The 17341-nt window shown below is 44.3% G+C and overlaps 1 protein-coding gene across 3 annotated transcripts in view; it reads left to right on the top strand.

The window, feature by feature from the left end:
- LOC124044204 (beta-galactoside alpha-2,6-sialyltransferase 2-like) overlaps window positions 1–17341 on the top strand; it is a 100687-nt gene that overhangs the window by 71725 nt on the left and 11621 nt on the right. For all 3 annotated transcript variants that reach the window (XM_046363745.1, XM_046363744.1, XM_046363747.1), the window contains exons 3-4: window positions 4885–4982; window positions 6164–6265. In XM_046363745.1, coding sequence (XP_046219701.1) covers window positions 4885–4982; window positions 6164–6265 — 200 coding nt within the window. The remainder of the gene's footprint in view (window positions 1–4884; window positions 4983–6163; window positions 6266–17341) is intronic.

The following is a 17341-nucleotide window of genomic DNA, read 5'->3' as shown; positions in this document are numbered from 1 at the left end:
CCAGAAACCGTGGATTGATGGCAGCATTCGCGTGAAACTGAAACCGCGAACCACTGCTTTTAATCAGGGCAAGGTGTCTGGTAACATGTCCGAATATAAACAATGCAGCTATTCCCTCCGCAAGGCTATTAAACAAGCTAAGTGTCAGTACAGAGACAAAGTGGAATCTCAATTCAATGGCTCAGACACAAGAGGCATGTGGCAGGATCTACAGTCAATCACGGACTACAAGAAGAAACCCAGCCCAGTCACGGACCAGGATGTCTTGCTCCCAGGCAGACTAAATAACTTTTTTGCCCGCTTTGAGGACAATACAGTGCCACTGACACGGCCTGCAACGAAAACATGCGGTCTCTCCTTCACTGCAGCCGAGGTGAGTAAGACATTTAAACGTGTTAACCCTCGCAAGGCTGCAGGCCCAGACTGCATCCCCAGCCGCGCCCTCAGAGCATGCGCAGACCAGCTGGCCGGTGTGTTTACGGACATATTCAATCAATCCCTATACCAGTCTGCTGTTCCCACATGCTTCAAGAGGGCCACCATTGTTCCTGTTCCCAAGAAAGCTAAGGTAACTGAGCTAAACGACTACCGCCCCGTAGCACTCACTTCCGTCATCATGAAGTGCTTTGAGAGACTAGTCAAGGACCATATCACCTCCACCCTACCTGACACCCTAGACCCACTCCAATTTGCTTACCGCCCAAATAGGTCCACAGACGATGCAATCTCAACCACACTGCACACTGCCCTTACCCACCTGGACAAGAGGAATACCTATGAGAATGCTGTTCATCGACTACAGCTCGGCATTCAACACCATAGTACCCTCCAAGCTCGTCATCAAGCTCGAGACCCTGGGTCTCGACCCCGCCCTGTGCAACTGGGTACTGGACCTCCTGACGGGCCGCCCCCAGGTGGTGAGGGTAGGCAACAACATCTCCTCCCCGCTGATCCTCAACACGGGGGCCCCACAAGGGTGCGTTCTGAGCCCTCTCCTGTACTCCCTGTTCACCCACGACTGCGTGGCCACGCACGCCTCCAACTCAATCATCAAGTTTGCGGACGACACAACAGTGGTAGGCTTGATTACCAACAACGACGAGACGGCCTACAGGGAGGAGGTGAGGGCCCTCGGAGTGTGGTGTCAGGAAAATAACCTCACACTCAACGTCAACAAAACTAAGGAGATGATTGTGGACTTCAGGAAACAGCAGAGGGAACACCCCCCTATCCACATCGATGGAACAGTAGTGGAGAGGGTAGCTAGTTTTAAGTTCCTCGGCATACACATCACAGACAAACTGAATTGGTCCACTCACACTGACAGCGTCGTGAAGAAGGCGCAGCAGCGCCTCTTCAACCTCAGGAGGCTGAAGAAATTCGGCTTGTCACCAAAAGCACTCACAAACTTCTACAGATGCACAATCGAGAGCATCCTGGCGGGCTGTATCACCGCCTGGTACGGCAACTGCTCCGCCCTCAACCGTAAGGCTCTCCAGAGGGTAGTGAGGACTGCACAACGCATCACCGGGGCAAACTACCTGCCCTCCAGGACACCTACACCACCCGATGTTACAGGAAGGCCATAAAGATCATCAAGGACATCAACCACCCGAACCACTGCCTGTTCACCCCGCTATCATCCAGAAGGCGAGGTCAGTACAGGTGCATCAAAGCTGGGACCGAGAGACTGAAAAACAGCTTCTATCTCAAGGCCATCAGACTGTTAAACAGCCACCACTAACATTGAGTGGCTGCTGCCAACACACTGTCATTGACACTGACCCAACTCCAGCCACTTTAATAATGGGAATTGATGGGAAATGATGTAAATATATCACTAGCCACTTTAAACAATGCTACCTTATATAATGTTACTTACCCTACATTATTCATCTCATATGCATATGTATATACTGTACTCTACATCATTGACTGCATCCTTATGTAATACATGTATCACTAGCCACTTTAACTATGCCACTTTGTTTACTTTGTCTACACACTCATCTCATATGTATATACTGTACTCGATACCATCTACTGTATGCTGCTCTGTACCATCACTCATTCATATATCCTTATGTACATATTCCTTATCCCCTTACACTGTGTATAAGACAGTAGTTTTGGAATTGTTAGTTAGATTACTTGTTGGTTATCACTGCATTGTCGGAACTAGAAGCACAAGCATTTCGCTACACTCGCATTAACATCTGCTAACCATGTGTATGTGACAAATAAAATTTAATTTGATTGATTTGATTTAGTCCCAGTAGGTGTTTCTGAACTCCTGAGGTGGAAATGCCTTCCTGTCTTCCCATCCTTTCCTTCCTTCATGGCTATGTGTGTGTGTGTGTGTGTGCAAGCGTGTGTGTGTTTGTGTACAAGCATGTGAGCGTGTGTTTGGGATTATAGTCCGTAAAGTGAGAGGTCTTTTGAATCTGTTGTCATCTGTACTGTTTTGCTGCCACCATGTTGTGAATCGACTGAATAACACCCTCAACGGCCTTTTATGTTCAAGTCCTCTCACCACCTCACCGCTCTCTCCCTCCACATCTTTCCACCTCCACCCCCTATCACACACCGTCCTTCTGAATTCCAAATAGACCCCCATTCCAAGTCCTCTCACCACCTCACCGCTCTCTCCCTCCACATCTTTCCACCTCCACCCCCTATCACACACCGTCCTTCTGAATTCCAAATAGACCCCCATTCCAAGTCCTCTCACCACCTCACCGCTCTCTCCCTCCACATCTTTCCACCTCCACCCCCTATCACACACCGTCCTTCTGAATTCCAAATAGACCCCCATTCCAAGTCCTCTCACCACCTCACCGCTCTCTCCCTCCACATCTTTCCACCTCCACCCCTATCACACACCGTCCTTCTGAATTCCAAATAGACCCCCATTCCAAGTCCTCTCACCACCTCACCGCTCTCTCCCTCCACATCTTTCCACCTCCACCCCCTATCACACACCGTCCTTCTGAATTCCAAATAGACCCCCATTCCAAGTCCTCTCACCACCTCACCGCTCTCTCCCTCCACATCTTTCCACCTCCACCCCCTATCACACACCGTCCTTCTGAATTCCAAATAGACCCCCCTTCCTTGGCTATCACTTACCTTAGTCACTATTAGAGCCATGACCATGTGGCTTGTACATGGTTGTTCATTTGAAATCTAAGAAGTACCTTTTGAGATGAAGACTGTGCATGCATTACTCTAATCAGGTATAGTCCTGGGACAAATAAATGGTCCTGTCCATCGGCCGTACGAGCTAGAGGCATGAAGACCAAAACCTACTCTTTGATTGTCAGTGAGGACTGGGAGTCCGTCCACGGGGGTTAAGCAAAGTGTTGATCTACTGAATGCCAATAGCTTCCACGTGGTTTACTGGTGTCATTGAGGAAGTGGAGGATAGCTTTGCTGTGGAAGTCCATCCTTTGGAAGTGTCAGCTCAACTATACATGATCGTTCATCCTAGTGTCATGTAGCCCTGCTGAAGTCACAATGGACTGCTCGACCAGTGGAGAGAGACTGATTAAGAGTGGCTGAGTTTAGCCATGACCATCAATCATAACTGTGTGTGTGTGTGCGTGCGTGGAGGCCTATGTGTGTATCTGTGTCCGTTCATGTGTGTGCAGGCCAGTAGGACACACTCCCTGTCTCTATGCTGTGTACTAGCCTGTTGATAGCCTCTAGACTAGACTAGTTTCCTGGTGGTGATTGATGATGGGTCATACAGTTCATACTGGAAGAGCAGACCAGTGCCTGTCAAAGTCTCTTCAGTTACACACGTTGACCACAAGGCTGCGCTCTTTGTGTCTATGAGTAGTGATACTGTCATGTACAAATAACAGAGCTGAATCCTGCACCAGATCGTTCATGTACCGGATTGTTCATGTCAAATGGCTATTCACGCTTACCAGTCATTCAGATCAAGTGTTTTGACTATGGCTGAAAGCAGAGGGCTTTTTCTGTCTCTATGGATGGAGGGAGGGAGGTCACTTCTTTCAGGCCAGGGAGACTTGCTAGTGAAGTGCTTCAGCTCAACTGCAGGAGGTAAATAAGATGCAGGTACTCATGCTCTCTCTCTCACGCTCTCTTTCTCTCTGTTGGGCTCTTTGTGGATATAACCTTTTGTGGATATAACCCTCTTTGTCTGTTTGAGCCATAGGTTAACGTGTGTGTGTGTGTGTGTGTGTGTGTGTGTGTGTGTGTGTGTGTGTGTGTGTGTGTGTGTGTGTGTGTGTGTGTGTGTGTGTGTGTGTGTGTGTGTGTGTGTGTGTGTGTGTGTGTGTGTGTGTGTGTGTGTGTGAATCCTGTTTGTCGTAATTCCCCTGAGCCACCACCTTAACCTGCTAAATCATAGTATTTGACAAGAGTAAGCCGTCTGGACCAGCTAAATCATAGTATTTGACCAGAGTGAACAGTCTGGACCAGCTAAATCATAGTATTTGACAAGAGTAAGCCGTCTGGACCAGCTAAATCATAGTATTTGACCAGAGTGAACAGTCTGGACCAGCTAAATCATAGTATTTGACCAGAGTGAACAGAAGACAGACTGTTGGATGCCATCTAGGAGCTGGTCCTTTATGAGCACTTGATTGATTGGCCTTTCATATTTCTCTTTGACTTAGTTTAATGACACTTGATTGTCTAAATTGAATGATGCTTGATTTTCCTAGCTGAGTGGCATTTGATTTTCCTAGCTGTGTGGCATTTGATTTTCCTAGCTGTGTGGCATTTGATTTTCCTAGCTGAGTGGCATTTGATTTTCCTAGCTGAGTGGCATTTGATTTTCTTAGTTGAGTGACATTAGATTTTCTTTGTTCAGTGACATTAAATTGACTTATGTTGTCTTTGCCTAACCCCCAGATTCCCATGATGCAGTTCTGCGGTTCAACACAGCACCTACAGAGGGCTATGAGAGGGACGTGGGGAACAAGACCACCATCCGCATCATTAACTCGCAGGTGTGTGTGTGTGTCAGTCAGGGATGAAGGAAGTATTTGTCACATGGGGTGCTTATTATAAAATTATTTAAGCCCAATTGAGATTTTTCTAGTTGTCATTTCTGACATTTGGTAGGCTATTTGTCAACTCGTCTATAATAAGACACATGAAGATTCTCTTCGGTCATAATTCTTGCTCTAGAAGACTAAATAAAGCGCTGCTCACCAGAATGTCAGAAATCGTCCAGTTTTCTCTTTCATTTCTGCTTCTCTCGTGCAACGAGGATGTTTAGGGGCCAGGGAGAAAACATACCATTCTTCCCATTTACAAATGACATCAGTTTGACCGGTTGTAAAGAAATGAAACACTGTGAAAACGATCAAACATATTTCTGATGAGATTTCAGTTCGACTTGGATGCATTTATGTGTTTGAAATACTGTCAGTTTTATGTGATTGAGTTCCTAACCGCACATTCCCATTCTCTCAAGAGATGCTGAAAGAAAGAAATCCAATTTCTTCTCTCCTGTTCCAGAGACAAAATTAACATTTGTTGTAGCTACTATTTTACTACAAGAAATACATAGTTATGAATGAGTTAATATTATATTACTCTACAGGTTAGAGGTTATAGACCTAGAGTTAATATTATATTACTCTACAGGTTAGAGGTTATAGACCTAGAGTTAATATTATATTACTCTACAGGTTAGAGGTTATAGACCTAGAGTTAATATTATATTACTCTACAGGTTAGAGGTTATAGTTAATATTATATTACCTAGAGTTAGGGCAGTTATATTAATATTATATTACTCTACAGGTTAGAGGTTATAGACCTAGAGTTAATATTATATTACTCTACAGGTTAGAGGTTATAGACCTAGAGTTAATATTATATTACTCTACAGGTTAGAGGTTATAGACCTAGAGTTAATATTATATTACTCTACAGGTTAGAGGTTATAGACCTAGAGTTAATATTATATTACTCTACAGGTTAGGGGTTATAGACCTAGAGTTAATATTATATTACTCTACAGGTTAGGGTTATAGACCTAGAGTTAATATTATATTACTCTACAGGTTAGGGGTTATAGACCTATAGTCAGTTTCCAGATTTCAGTTTCTATTCCATTTGTATGGGCACTGCAATGCTGCATCTAGTTTCCTGTGTCAACTTTGACTCCTCCCCTTAACAGATCCTGGCCAATCCTGATCACCGCTTCAACACCAGCTCCCTGTATAAGAACGTGACTCTGGTGGCCTGGGACCCTGCTCCGTATGCTGTCAACCTACACAAGGTGTGTGTGTCTGTGTGTTTGAGGCAGACACTATTCTCTTTTCTTACCTTGCCCACTCTGTCTGAGAAGCCCAGTAACGGCATCTAGCAGGCAATATGTAAAGAACGTCACCCAGCAGAGCCCCAAAGTCCTGCTGAATGGGTGGAGGATGGGCCACGGTCACGATCAAATCAAATGTTATTTGTCACATACACATGGTTAGCAGATGTTAATGCGAGTGTAGCGTAATGATTGGTTATTACTGCATTGTCAGATCTATAAACACAATGAATTATCTAACCTAACAATTCCACAACAACTACCTTATACACACAAGTGTAAAGGGATGAGTGTGGTCCTTCTGTAGCTCAGTTGGTAGAGCATGGCGCTTGTAACGCCAGGGTAGTGGGTTCGATTCCCGGGACCACCCATACGTAGAATGTATGCACACATGACTGTAAGTCGCTTTGGATAAAAGCGTCTGCTAAATGGCATATAGTATATAGTATGAAGAATTATTTACCTAAAAATATATGAATGAGTGATGATCTATAAACACAATGAATTATCTAACAATTCCACAACAACTACCTTATACACAAGTGTAAAGGGATGAGTGTGGTCCTTCTGTAGCTCAGTTGGTAGAGCATGGGCGCAACAACTACCTTATACACACTAAAGTGTATATAGTATGAAGAATTATTTACCTAAAAATATATGAATGAGTGATGGTACAGTACGGCATAGGCAAGATGCAGTAGATGGTATAGAGTACAGTATATACATATGAGATGAGTAATGTAGGGTATGTAAACATAAAAGTGGCATTATTTAAAGTGGCTCGTGATACATTTTTGCATGATTAAAGTGGCTGTTTAACAGTCTGATGGCCTTGAGATAGAAGCTGTTTTTCAGTCTCTCGGTCCCTGCTTTGATGCACCTGTATTGACCTCGCCTTGTGGAGCGGGGTGAACAGGCAGTGGCTCGGGTGGTTGTTGTCCTTGATGATCTTTATGGCCTTCCTGTGACATCGGGTGGTGTAGGTGTCCTGGAGGGCAGGTAGTGATGCGTTGTGCAGATCTCACTACCCTCTGGAGAGCCTTACGGTTGTGGACGGAGCAGTTGCGCCTTTTTCACCACGCTGTCTGTGTGGGTGGACCAATTCAGTTTGTCCGTGATGTGTACGCCAAGGAACTTAAAACTTACTACCCTCTCCACTACTGTCCCGTCGATGTGGATAGGGGAGTGCTCCCTCTGCTGTTTCCTGAAGTCCACGATCATCTCCTTTGTTTTAGTTGAAGTTGAGTGTGAGGTTATTTTCCTAACACCACGCTCCGAGGGCCCTCACCTCCTCCCTGTAGGCCGTCTCGTCGTCGTTGGTAATCAAGCCTACCACTGTAGTGTCGTCTGCAAACTTGATGATTGAGTTGGAGGCGTGCATGGCCACGCAGTTGTGGGTGAACAGGGAGTACAGGAGAAGGCTCAGAACGCACCCCTGTGGGGCCCCAGTGTTGAGCATCAGCGGGGTGGAGATGTTGTTACCTACCCTCACCACCTGGGGGTGGCCCTTCAGAAAGTCCAGTACCCAGTTGCACAGGGCGGGGTCGAGACCCAGGGTCTCGAGCTTGATGATGAGTTTGGAGGGTACTATGGTGTTAAATGCTGAGCTGTAGGCAATGAACAGCATTCTCACATAGGTACTCCTCTTGTCCAGATGGGTTAGTGAAGAGTGCAGTGTGGTTGCGATTGCGTTGTCTGTGGACCTATTGGGGCGGTAAGCAATTTGGAGTGGGTCTAGGGTGTCTGGTAGGGTGGAGGTGATATGGTCCTTGACTAGTCTCCCAAAGCACTTCATGATGACGGAAATGAGAGCTACGGGGCGGTAGTCGTTTAGCTTAGTTACCTTAGCTTTCTTGGGAACAGGAACAATGGTGGCCCTCTTGAAGCATGTGGGAACAGCAGACTGGGATAAGGACACACCAGCCAGCTCTGAGGACGTGGCTGGTGATGCTGTCGGGGCCTGCAGCCTTGCGAGGGTTAACACGTTTAAATGTTTTACTCACATCGGCTGCAGTGAAGGAGTGTCCACAGGTTTTGGTTGCGGGCCGTGTCAGTGGCACAGTATTGTCCTCAAAGCGAGCAAAGAAGTTGTTTAGTCTGTCTAGTAGCAAGACATCCTAGTCTGCGACGGGGCTGGTTTTCTTTTTGTAATCCGTGATTGACTGTAGACCCTGCCACATACCTCGTGTCTGAGCCGTTGAATTGCGACTCTACATTGTCTCTATACTGACGCTTAGCTTGTTTGATTGCCTTGCGGAGGGAATAGCTACACTGTTTGTATTCGGTCATGTTACCAGTCACCTTGCCCTGGTTAAAAGCAGTGGTTCGCGCTTTCAGTTTCACACGAATGCTGCCATCAATCCACGGTTTCTGGTTTGGGAATGTTTTAATAGTTGCTGTTGGTACGACATCGCTGATGCACTTGCTAATAAACTCGCTCACCGAATCAGCGTATTCGTCAATGTTGTTGTTTGACGCAGTGGGGAACATATCCCAATCCACGTGATCGAAACAATCTTGAAGCGTGGAATCATATTGTTTGGGCCAGCGTTGAACAGACCTGTGCGGGTGCTTCCTGTGGAGTCGTGGTCAGCTTTTCCAAAAGGAGGGCGGGGGAGGGCCTTATATGCGTCACAGAAGTTAGAATAACAATGATCTAGGGTTTTACAAGCCCTGGTAGCACAATCAACATGCTGATAGAATTTATGGAGTCTTGTTTTCAGATTAGCCTTGTTATAATCCCCAGCTGCAATGAATGCATCCTCAGGATATGTGGTTTCCAGTTTACATAGAGTCAAATGAAGTTCGTTCAGGGCCGTCAATGTGTCTGCTGACCAGAAGACCGCTTCGTCTGCCCTTTTTACAGCGACGTTGTTTTTGTTCGCTGGCTGGGATATGATCCACTGTCCTGGGTGGTGGGCAAAACACAGGATCAGCGTTGGGAAAGTCGTATTCCTAATGATGGTGAGTTGACGTTGCTCTTATATCCAGTAGTTCCTCCCGACTGTATGTAATGAAACTTAAGATTACCTGGGGTACCAATGTAAGAAATAACACGTAAAAAACTAGGAACGAGAAGCGAGGCGGCCATCTCTGTCGGCGCCGGATAGTAATGTTAATGAGGAACTGTAGTTGTGAAAGACCACACGTGGACAAGTTAGCCTTGTTGGTCTCTCTAACCCACGGCCTGATGGGACAGACTGCTACATCATACACCCACACACTGTCTAATTATTACATGTAAATTTTCTATAACCCGCAAGCCTCCTCCTTTCTCCTCTCTCCAATCCCTTTTTCTTCTCCTCCTTTTCTGTTCTTCTTTTCCTCTGACATTGCTTCCCTATTTCCCTCCTCTGCCACCTCTTCTTCCTCTTTTATATATTTCACGGTTTCTTCTTTATCGCCACCTACATGTATGTTGACAGTCATAAGGCTGCTAGTTTTAGGTTTCCCCCTTCTCTCTCTCTCTCCCCTCCTTTTCTCTCCCCTCCTTCTTTCTCTCTCCCCTCCTTCTTTCCCTCTCCCCTCCTTCTCTTTCTCTCTCTCCCTCCTTCTCTTTCTCTCTCCCTACCTTCTCTTTCTCTCTCCCTACCTTCTCTTTCTCTCTCCCTACCTTCTCTTTCTCTCTCCCTACCTTCTCTTTCTCTCTCCCTACCTTCTCTTTCTCTCTCCCTCCTTTCTTTCTCTCTCCCTCCTTTCCCTCTCCCCTCCTTCTTTCTCTCTCCCCTCCTTCTTTCCCTCTCCCCTCCTTCTCTTTCTCTCTCCCTACCTTCTCTTTCTCTCTCCCCTCCTTCTCTTTCTCTCTCCCCTCCTTCTCTTTCTCTCTCCCTACCTTCTCTTTCTCTCTCCCTACCTTCTCTTTCTCTCTCCCCTCCTTCTTTCTCTCTCCCCTCCTTTCCCTCTCCCCTCCTTCTTTCCCTCTCCCCTCCTTCTCTTTCTCTCTCCCTACCTTCTCTCTCTCTCTCCCTACCTTCTCTTTCTCTCTCCCTACCTTCTCTTTCTCTCTCCCTACCTTCTCTTTCTCTCTCCCTACTTTCTCTTTCCCTCTCCCCTCCTTCTCTTTCTCTCTCCCTACCTTCTCTCTCTCTCTCCCTACCTTCTCTTTCTCTCTCCCTACCTTCTCTTTCTCTCTCCCTACCTTCTCTGTCTCCCCTTCCTCATTTCCCCCTCCTCTTTCACCTCCTCTCTTTATTCCACGATTATTATGCCACAGGACCAATCAGCCTCTCTCTCTGATCCTCCTCTTTCTTCATGTACCCCCCTCACTTTATCCCTATCTCTCTCTGAGCTGTGGTGCATGCTCAGTAATAAGTCCTGGGGTAAAGGACAAGGCTATGATGATTATTGTGAATCACTGATTAATAGACTTCATGGGACTCCTGGGTCCAGCAGGTTAATCACCCCCCCCCCTAGTTCTTCTCTTTTCTAATAGATTTGAATTATTTAGTCCTTAGCTCTTGTTTGTTATGTCATCACTTCAGGAGACATGCCTCTCTCTCTCTCTCTCTCTCTCTCTCTCTCTCTCTCTCTCTCTCTCTCTCTCTCTCTCTCTCTCTCTCTCTCTCTCTCTCTCTCTCTCTCTCTCTCTCTCTCTCTGGTGAATACATTTTACAATGGCTGTTAGACTAATACGCTGTTTAATTAAACAGGTGGGAACATAAGTGGAGACGGTTAGCAGGTGTTGCCTGAAATGTTGCAAAACAAACACACAGATCTACACACACTACCTTCAAGGCAGTGTGTGTGTTTAATAGTTTTACCTCAGTAGGGCCCAGACGTCAAGCTGTTAACTTGCTGACCCAGTCTCTCTCCATCACTGTGCTGTCTCTCTCCTTCTCTCTGTCCCTGAGAGCTGCCTGCCATTCACCACTCAGCCCTTTTTAATTTAATGAACACTTATCAGCCCACAATTTGTTGAAACATTTATTCACAGTCCTCGTAACAATTGTTTTTTCATCCTGCTCCAAATTGGGCTAATTCATAGCCTTTTATAACGATAAACTTGTATTAGCTAACACAACGTGCCATTGGAACACAGGAGTGATGGTTGCTGATAATGGGCAACTGTACACATATGTAGATATTCCATTAAAAATCAGCCAATAAAAAACCCTTTTGCAATTATGTTAGCACAGCTGAAAACTGTTGTTTTGATTAAAGAAGCAATAAAGCTGGCTTTCTTTAGACTAGTTGAGTATCTGGAGCATCAGCATTTGTGGGTATGATTACAGGCTCAAAATGGCCAGAAATAAGGAACTTTCTTCTGAAACTCGTCAGTCTATTCTTGTTCTGAGAAATTAAGGCTATTCCATGCGAGAAATTGCCAAGAAACTGAAGCTCTCATACAACGCTGTGTACTACTCCCTTCACTGGCTCTAATCAGAATAGAAAGAGGAGTGGGAGGCCCCGGTGCACAACTGAGCAAGAGGACAAGTACATTTAAACTGTCTATTTTGAGAAACCGATGAGTCATCAAAGTCCTCAACTGGCAGCTTCATTAAATAGTACCCGCAAAACACCAGTTTCAACTTCAACAGTGAAGAGGCGACTCTGGGATGCTCAGAGTTCCTCTGTACAGTGTCTGTGTTCTTTTGCCCATCTTAATCTTTAAATTTTATTGGCTAGTCTGAGATATGGCTTTTTCTTTGCAACTCTGCCAAGGCCAGCATCCCGGAGTCACCTCTTCAATGTTGACGTTGAGGACACGTTTAAATGTCTTACTCACCTAGTCCTTGTTAGCAGGCCGTGTCGGTGGCACTGTGCTATCCTCAAAGCGGGCAATTTTCTTTTGGCTGGTTTTCTTTTTGTAATCCCTGATTGTCTGTAGATCCTGCCACATACGTCTCGTATCTGAGCCGTTGAATTGCGACTCCACTTTGTCCTTATGCTGACATTTCGATTGTTTGATTGCCTTGCGGAGGGAATAACTACACTGTTATATTTGGATGTGACAATACCAGATGTCTCTCTGGAAAGCAACCCTTGCTCTAATTTCATCTACCTTGTTATCTAGAGACTGGGCGTTAGCAAGTAATATACTCTGAAGCGGTGGGTGGTGTGCGTGCCTCCGAAGTCTGACCAGAAGGCCACTCCATCTACCTCTTCTGCGTTGTTTTGGGTCAGACCCTGAAATCAGTTCAAATTCCTTGGATCGTTTGAACAAAGGATCTGTCTAGGGAAGGTCGTATTCCTGGTCGTAGTGCTGGTAAGTTGACGTCGCTCTGATATCCAATACTCCATCACTCTCATTCTTGGTCAAATAGCCCTTACATAACCTGGAGGTGTGTTTTGGGTCATTGTCCTGTTGAAAAACAAATGATAGTCCCACTAAGCACAAACCAAAAGGGACGGTGTATCACTGCAGAATGCTGTGGTAGCCATGCTGGTTAAGTGTGCCTTGAATTCTAAAATACATCACTGACAGTGTTCCTAAAAAAGCACACCCAAACCTTAACTCCTCCTCCTTCATGCTTCACGGTGGGAACCACACATGCAGAGATCATCCGTTCACCTACTCTGTGCCTCACAAAGACACGGAGGTTGGAACCAAACATCTCAAATTTAGACTCATCAGACCAAAGGACAGATTTCCAGCGGACTAATGTCCATGGCTCGTGTTTCTTGCCCCAAGCACATCTCTTCTTCTTATTGGTGTCCTTCAGTAGGTTTTTTTGCAGCAATTTGACCACGAAGGCCTGATTCACGTAGTGTCCTATGAATAGTTGATGTTGAACTGTGTCTGTTACTTGAACTTTGAAGTATTTATTTGGGCTGCAATTTCTGAGGCTGGTAACTAATGAATTTATCCTCTGCAGCAGAGGTTACTCTAGGTCTTCCTTTCCTGTATTTGTCCTCATGAGAGCCAGTTTCATCATAGCGCTTGATGGTTTTGTGACTGCATTTGAAGAAACTTTCACAGTTCTTGAAAAGTTCCAGATTGACTGACCTTCATGTCTTAAAGTAATGATGGACTGTCGTTTCTCTTTGCTTATTTTAGCTGTTCTTGCCATAAAATACTTGGTATTTTACCAAATAGGGCTGTCTTCTGTATACCACCCCTACCTTGTCACAACACAACTGAAGTCGGTAGTGTACATACACCTGAGCCAAGTACATTTAAACTCAGTTTTCACAATTCCTGACATTTAATCTGAGTAAAAATGCCCTGGTCAGTTAGGATCACCACTTTATTTTAAGAATGTGAAATGTCAGAATAATAGTAGAGAGAATGATTTATTTCAGCTTTTATTTCTTTCATTACATTCCCAGTGGGTCAGAGGTTTACATACACTCAAATAGTATTTGGTAGCATTTTTTTTAACCTTTATTTAACCAGGCAAGTCAGTTAAGAACTCATTCTTATTTTCAATGATGGCCTGGGAACAGTGGGTTAACTGCCTGTTCAGGGGCAGAACGACAGCTCGGGGGTTTGAACTCACAACCTTCCGGTTACTAGTCCAACGCTCTAACCATTAGGCTACGCTGCCGCCCCATTGCCTTTAAATTGTTTCACTTGGGTCAAATGTTTTGTGTAGCCTTCCACAAGCTTCCCACAATCAGTTGGATGACTTTTGGCCTATTCCTCCTGACAGAGCTGGTGTAACTGAGTCAGGTTTGTAGGCCTCCTTGCTCGCACAGGCTTTTTCAGTTCTGCCCACACATTTTCTATAGAATTGAGGTCAGGGCTTTGTGATGGCCACTCCAAAACCTTGATTTTGTTGTCCATAAGCCATTTTACCACAACTTTGGAAGTATGCTTACGGTCATTGTCCATTTGGAAGACCCATTTGCAACCAAGCTTTAACTTCCTGACTGATGTCTTAAGATGTTGCTTTAATATATCCACATAATTTTCCTGCCTCATGATGCCTTCTATTTTGGGAAGTGCACCAGTCCCTCCTGCAGCAAAGCATCCCCACAACATGATGCTGCCACCCCCGTGCTTCAAGGTTAGGATGGTGTTCTTCGGCTTGCAAGCCTCCTCCTTTTTCCTCCAAACATAACGATGGTCATTATGGCCAAACAGTTCTATTTTTGTTTCATCAGAGCAGGGGACATTTCTCCAAAAAGTAAGATCTTTGTCCCAATGTGCAGTTGCAAACTGTAGTCTGGCTTTTATATGGCGGTTTTGGAGCAGTGGCTTCTTCCTTGCTGAGCGGCCTTTCAGGTTATGTCGATATAGGACTCGTTTTACTGTGGATATAGATACTTTTGTACTTGTTTCCTCCAGCATCTTCACAAGGTCATTTGCTGTTGTTCTGGGATTGATTTGCCCTTTTGCAGCAAAGTACGTTCATCTCTTAGGAGAGAGAACGCGTCTCATTCCTGAGCGGTATGACGGCTACGTGGTCCCATGGTGTTTATACTTGCGTACAATTGTTTGTGCAGATGAACGTAGTACATTCAGGCATTTTGAAACTGCTCCCAAGGATGAACCAGGCTTGTGGATGTCTCCAATTTTTTTCTGAGGTCTTGGCTGATTTCTTTTGATTTTCCCATGATGTCAAGCAAAGAGGCACTGAGTTTGAAGGTAGGCCTTGAAATACATCCACAGGTACACCTCCAATTGACTCAAATTATGTCAATTAGCCTATCAGAAGTAAAGGTCGACCGATTGTGATTTTTCAACTCCTATACCAATTATTGGAGGCCCAAAAAAGCCGATGCCGATTAATCGTCCGATTTAAAAAAAATAAAAATAAAAATATTTTAAAAATGTGCTTGTAATAATGGCAATTACAACAATACTGAATGAACACTTATATTAACTTAATATAATACACCAATTAAAATCAGATTTAGCCTCAAATAAATAATGAAACATGTTCAATTTGGTTTAAATAATGCAAAAACAAAGTGTTGGAGAAGTAAAAGTGCAATATGTGCCATGTAAAAAAAGCTAACGTATGAGTTCCTTGCTCAGAACATGAGAACATATGAAAGTTGGTGGTTCCTTTTAACATGAGACTTCAATATTCCAAGGTAATAGGTTTTTGGTTGTAGTTAAATATAGTATTTATAGGACTATTTCTCTCTATACCATTTGTATTCCATATAACTTTGACTATTGGATGTTCTTGTAGGCACTATAGTATTGCCAGTGTAACAGTGTAGCTTTCGTCCCTCTCCTCGCCCCTACCTGGTCTCGAACCAGGAACACATCGACAATAGCCACACTCGAAGCAGCGTTACCCATCGCTCCACAAAAGCCACGGCCCTTGCAGAGCAAGGGGAATAACTACTCCAAGTCTCAGAGCGAGTGACGTTTGAAACGCTTTTAGCGCACACCCAGCTAACTAGCTAGCCATTTCACATCGGTTACACCAGCCATTAGACTGATAGGCTTGAAGTCAAAACTGCGCTGTGCTTGTGAAGAGCTGCTGGCAAAACGCACGAAAGTGCTGTTTGAATGAATGCTTACGAGCCTGCTGCTGCCTACCATCGCTCAGTCAGACTGCTCTATCAAATCATAGACTTAATTATAACATAATAGCACACATAAATATGAGCCTTTGGTCGTTAATATGGTCGAATCCAGAAACTCTCATTTCAAATTTCGAATTTCAAAACGTTTATTATTTCAGTGAAATAAGGACCCGTTCGGTATTTTATCTAACGGGTGACATCGCTAAGTCTAAATATTCTTGTTACATTGCACAACCTTCAATGTTATGTCATAATTATGTAAATTTCTGGCAAATTAGTTCGCAATGAGCCAGGCTGCCCAAACTGTTGCATATACCCTGACTCTGCGTGCAATAAACGCAAGAGAAGTGACACAATTTCCCCTGGCTAATATTGCCTGCTAACCTGGATTTCTTTTAGCTAAATATGCAGGTTTAAAAATATATACTTCTGTGTATTGATTTTAGGAAAGGCATTGGTGTTTATGGTTAGGTACAGTCGTCCAACGATTGTGCTTTTTTCGCAAATTCGCTTTTGTTAAATCATCCCCCAGTGTTGCATCGATTATATGCAACGCAGGACACGCTATATAAACTAGTAATATCATCAACCATGTGTAGTTATAACTAGTGATTATGATTGATTGATTGTTTTTTATAATATAACTTTAGCTAGCTAGCAACTTACCTTGGCTTCTACTGCATTCGCGTAACAGGCAGGCTCCTCGTGGAATGCAATGAGAGGCAGGTGGTTAGAGCATTGGACTATTTAACTGTACGGTTGCAAGATTGGATCCCCCGAGCTGACAAGGTGAACATCTGTCGTTCTGCCCCTGAACAAGGCAGTTAACCTGTTATGGCTGCAATCCCGATATCGGGATTGATATGACAACTACCAGTGAAAATAGAGGGCGCCAAATTCAAACTACAGAAATCTCATAATTACAATTCCTAAAACATACATGTGTCTTAAATAATTTTAAAGCTATTCTCGTTGTTAATCCCACCAAAGTGTCCGATTTCAAGTAGGCTTTTCAGCGAAAGCACTACTTTTTAAAATGTATTTTACCTTTAATTAACTAAGCAAGTCAGTTAAGAACAAATTCTTATTTTCAATGACGGCCTAGGAACAGTGGGTTAACTGCCTGTTCAGGGGCAGAACGACAGATTTGTACCGTGTCAGCTTGGGGATTTGAACTTGCAGCCTTCCGGTTACTAGTCCAACGCCCTACCCTAACCACTAGGCTACCCTGCCACCCTACAAAAGATTAGGTTAGGTCTCCACCAAACCACAATAAGCACAGCCATTTTCCAGCAAACTATAGCATTCACAAAAACAAAAATAAAGATAAAATGAATCACTATCCTTGAATTATCTTCATCAGATGACACTCATAGGACTTCATGTTACACAATACATGCATGTTTTGTTTGATAAAGTTCATATTTATATTTTTAAAAATCTGAGTTTACATTGGCGCGTTAAGATTCACTAGTTCCAAAAACCTCAAGTGATTTGATTACCACTCCTTAATGCAGATTTCAAAAAAAGTTTTACGGAAAAAGCAACCCATGCAATAATCTGAGACGGAGCTCAGAACAGAAGCCAAATTAGCCGCCATGTTGGAGTCAA

The sequence above is a fragment of the Oncorhynchus gorbuscha genome, linkage group LG09, assembly GCF_021184085.1.
Source record: "Oncorhynchus gorbuscha isolate QuinsamMale2020 ecotype Even-year linkage group LG09, OgorEven_v1.0, whole genome shotgun sequence".
Classification (NCBI taxonomy): Eukaryota; Metazoa; Chordata; class Actinopteri; order Salmoniformes; family Salmonidae; genus Oncorhynchus; species Oncorhynchus gorbuscha.
Note: the sequence above shows the minus strand (reverse complement) of the source record. Positions and strands in the feature narration are given on the sequence as shown.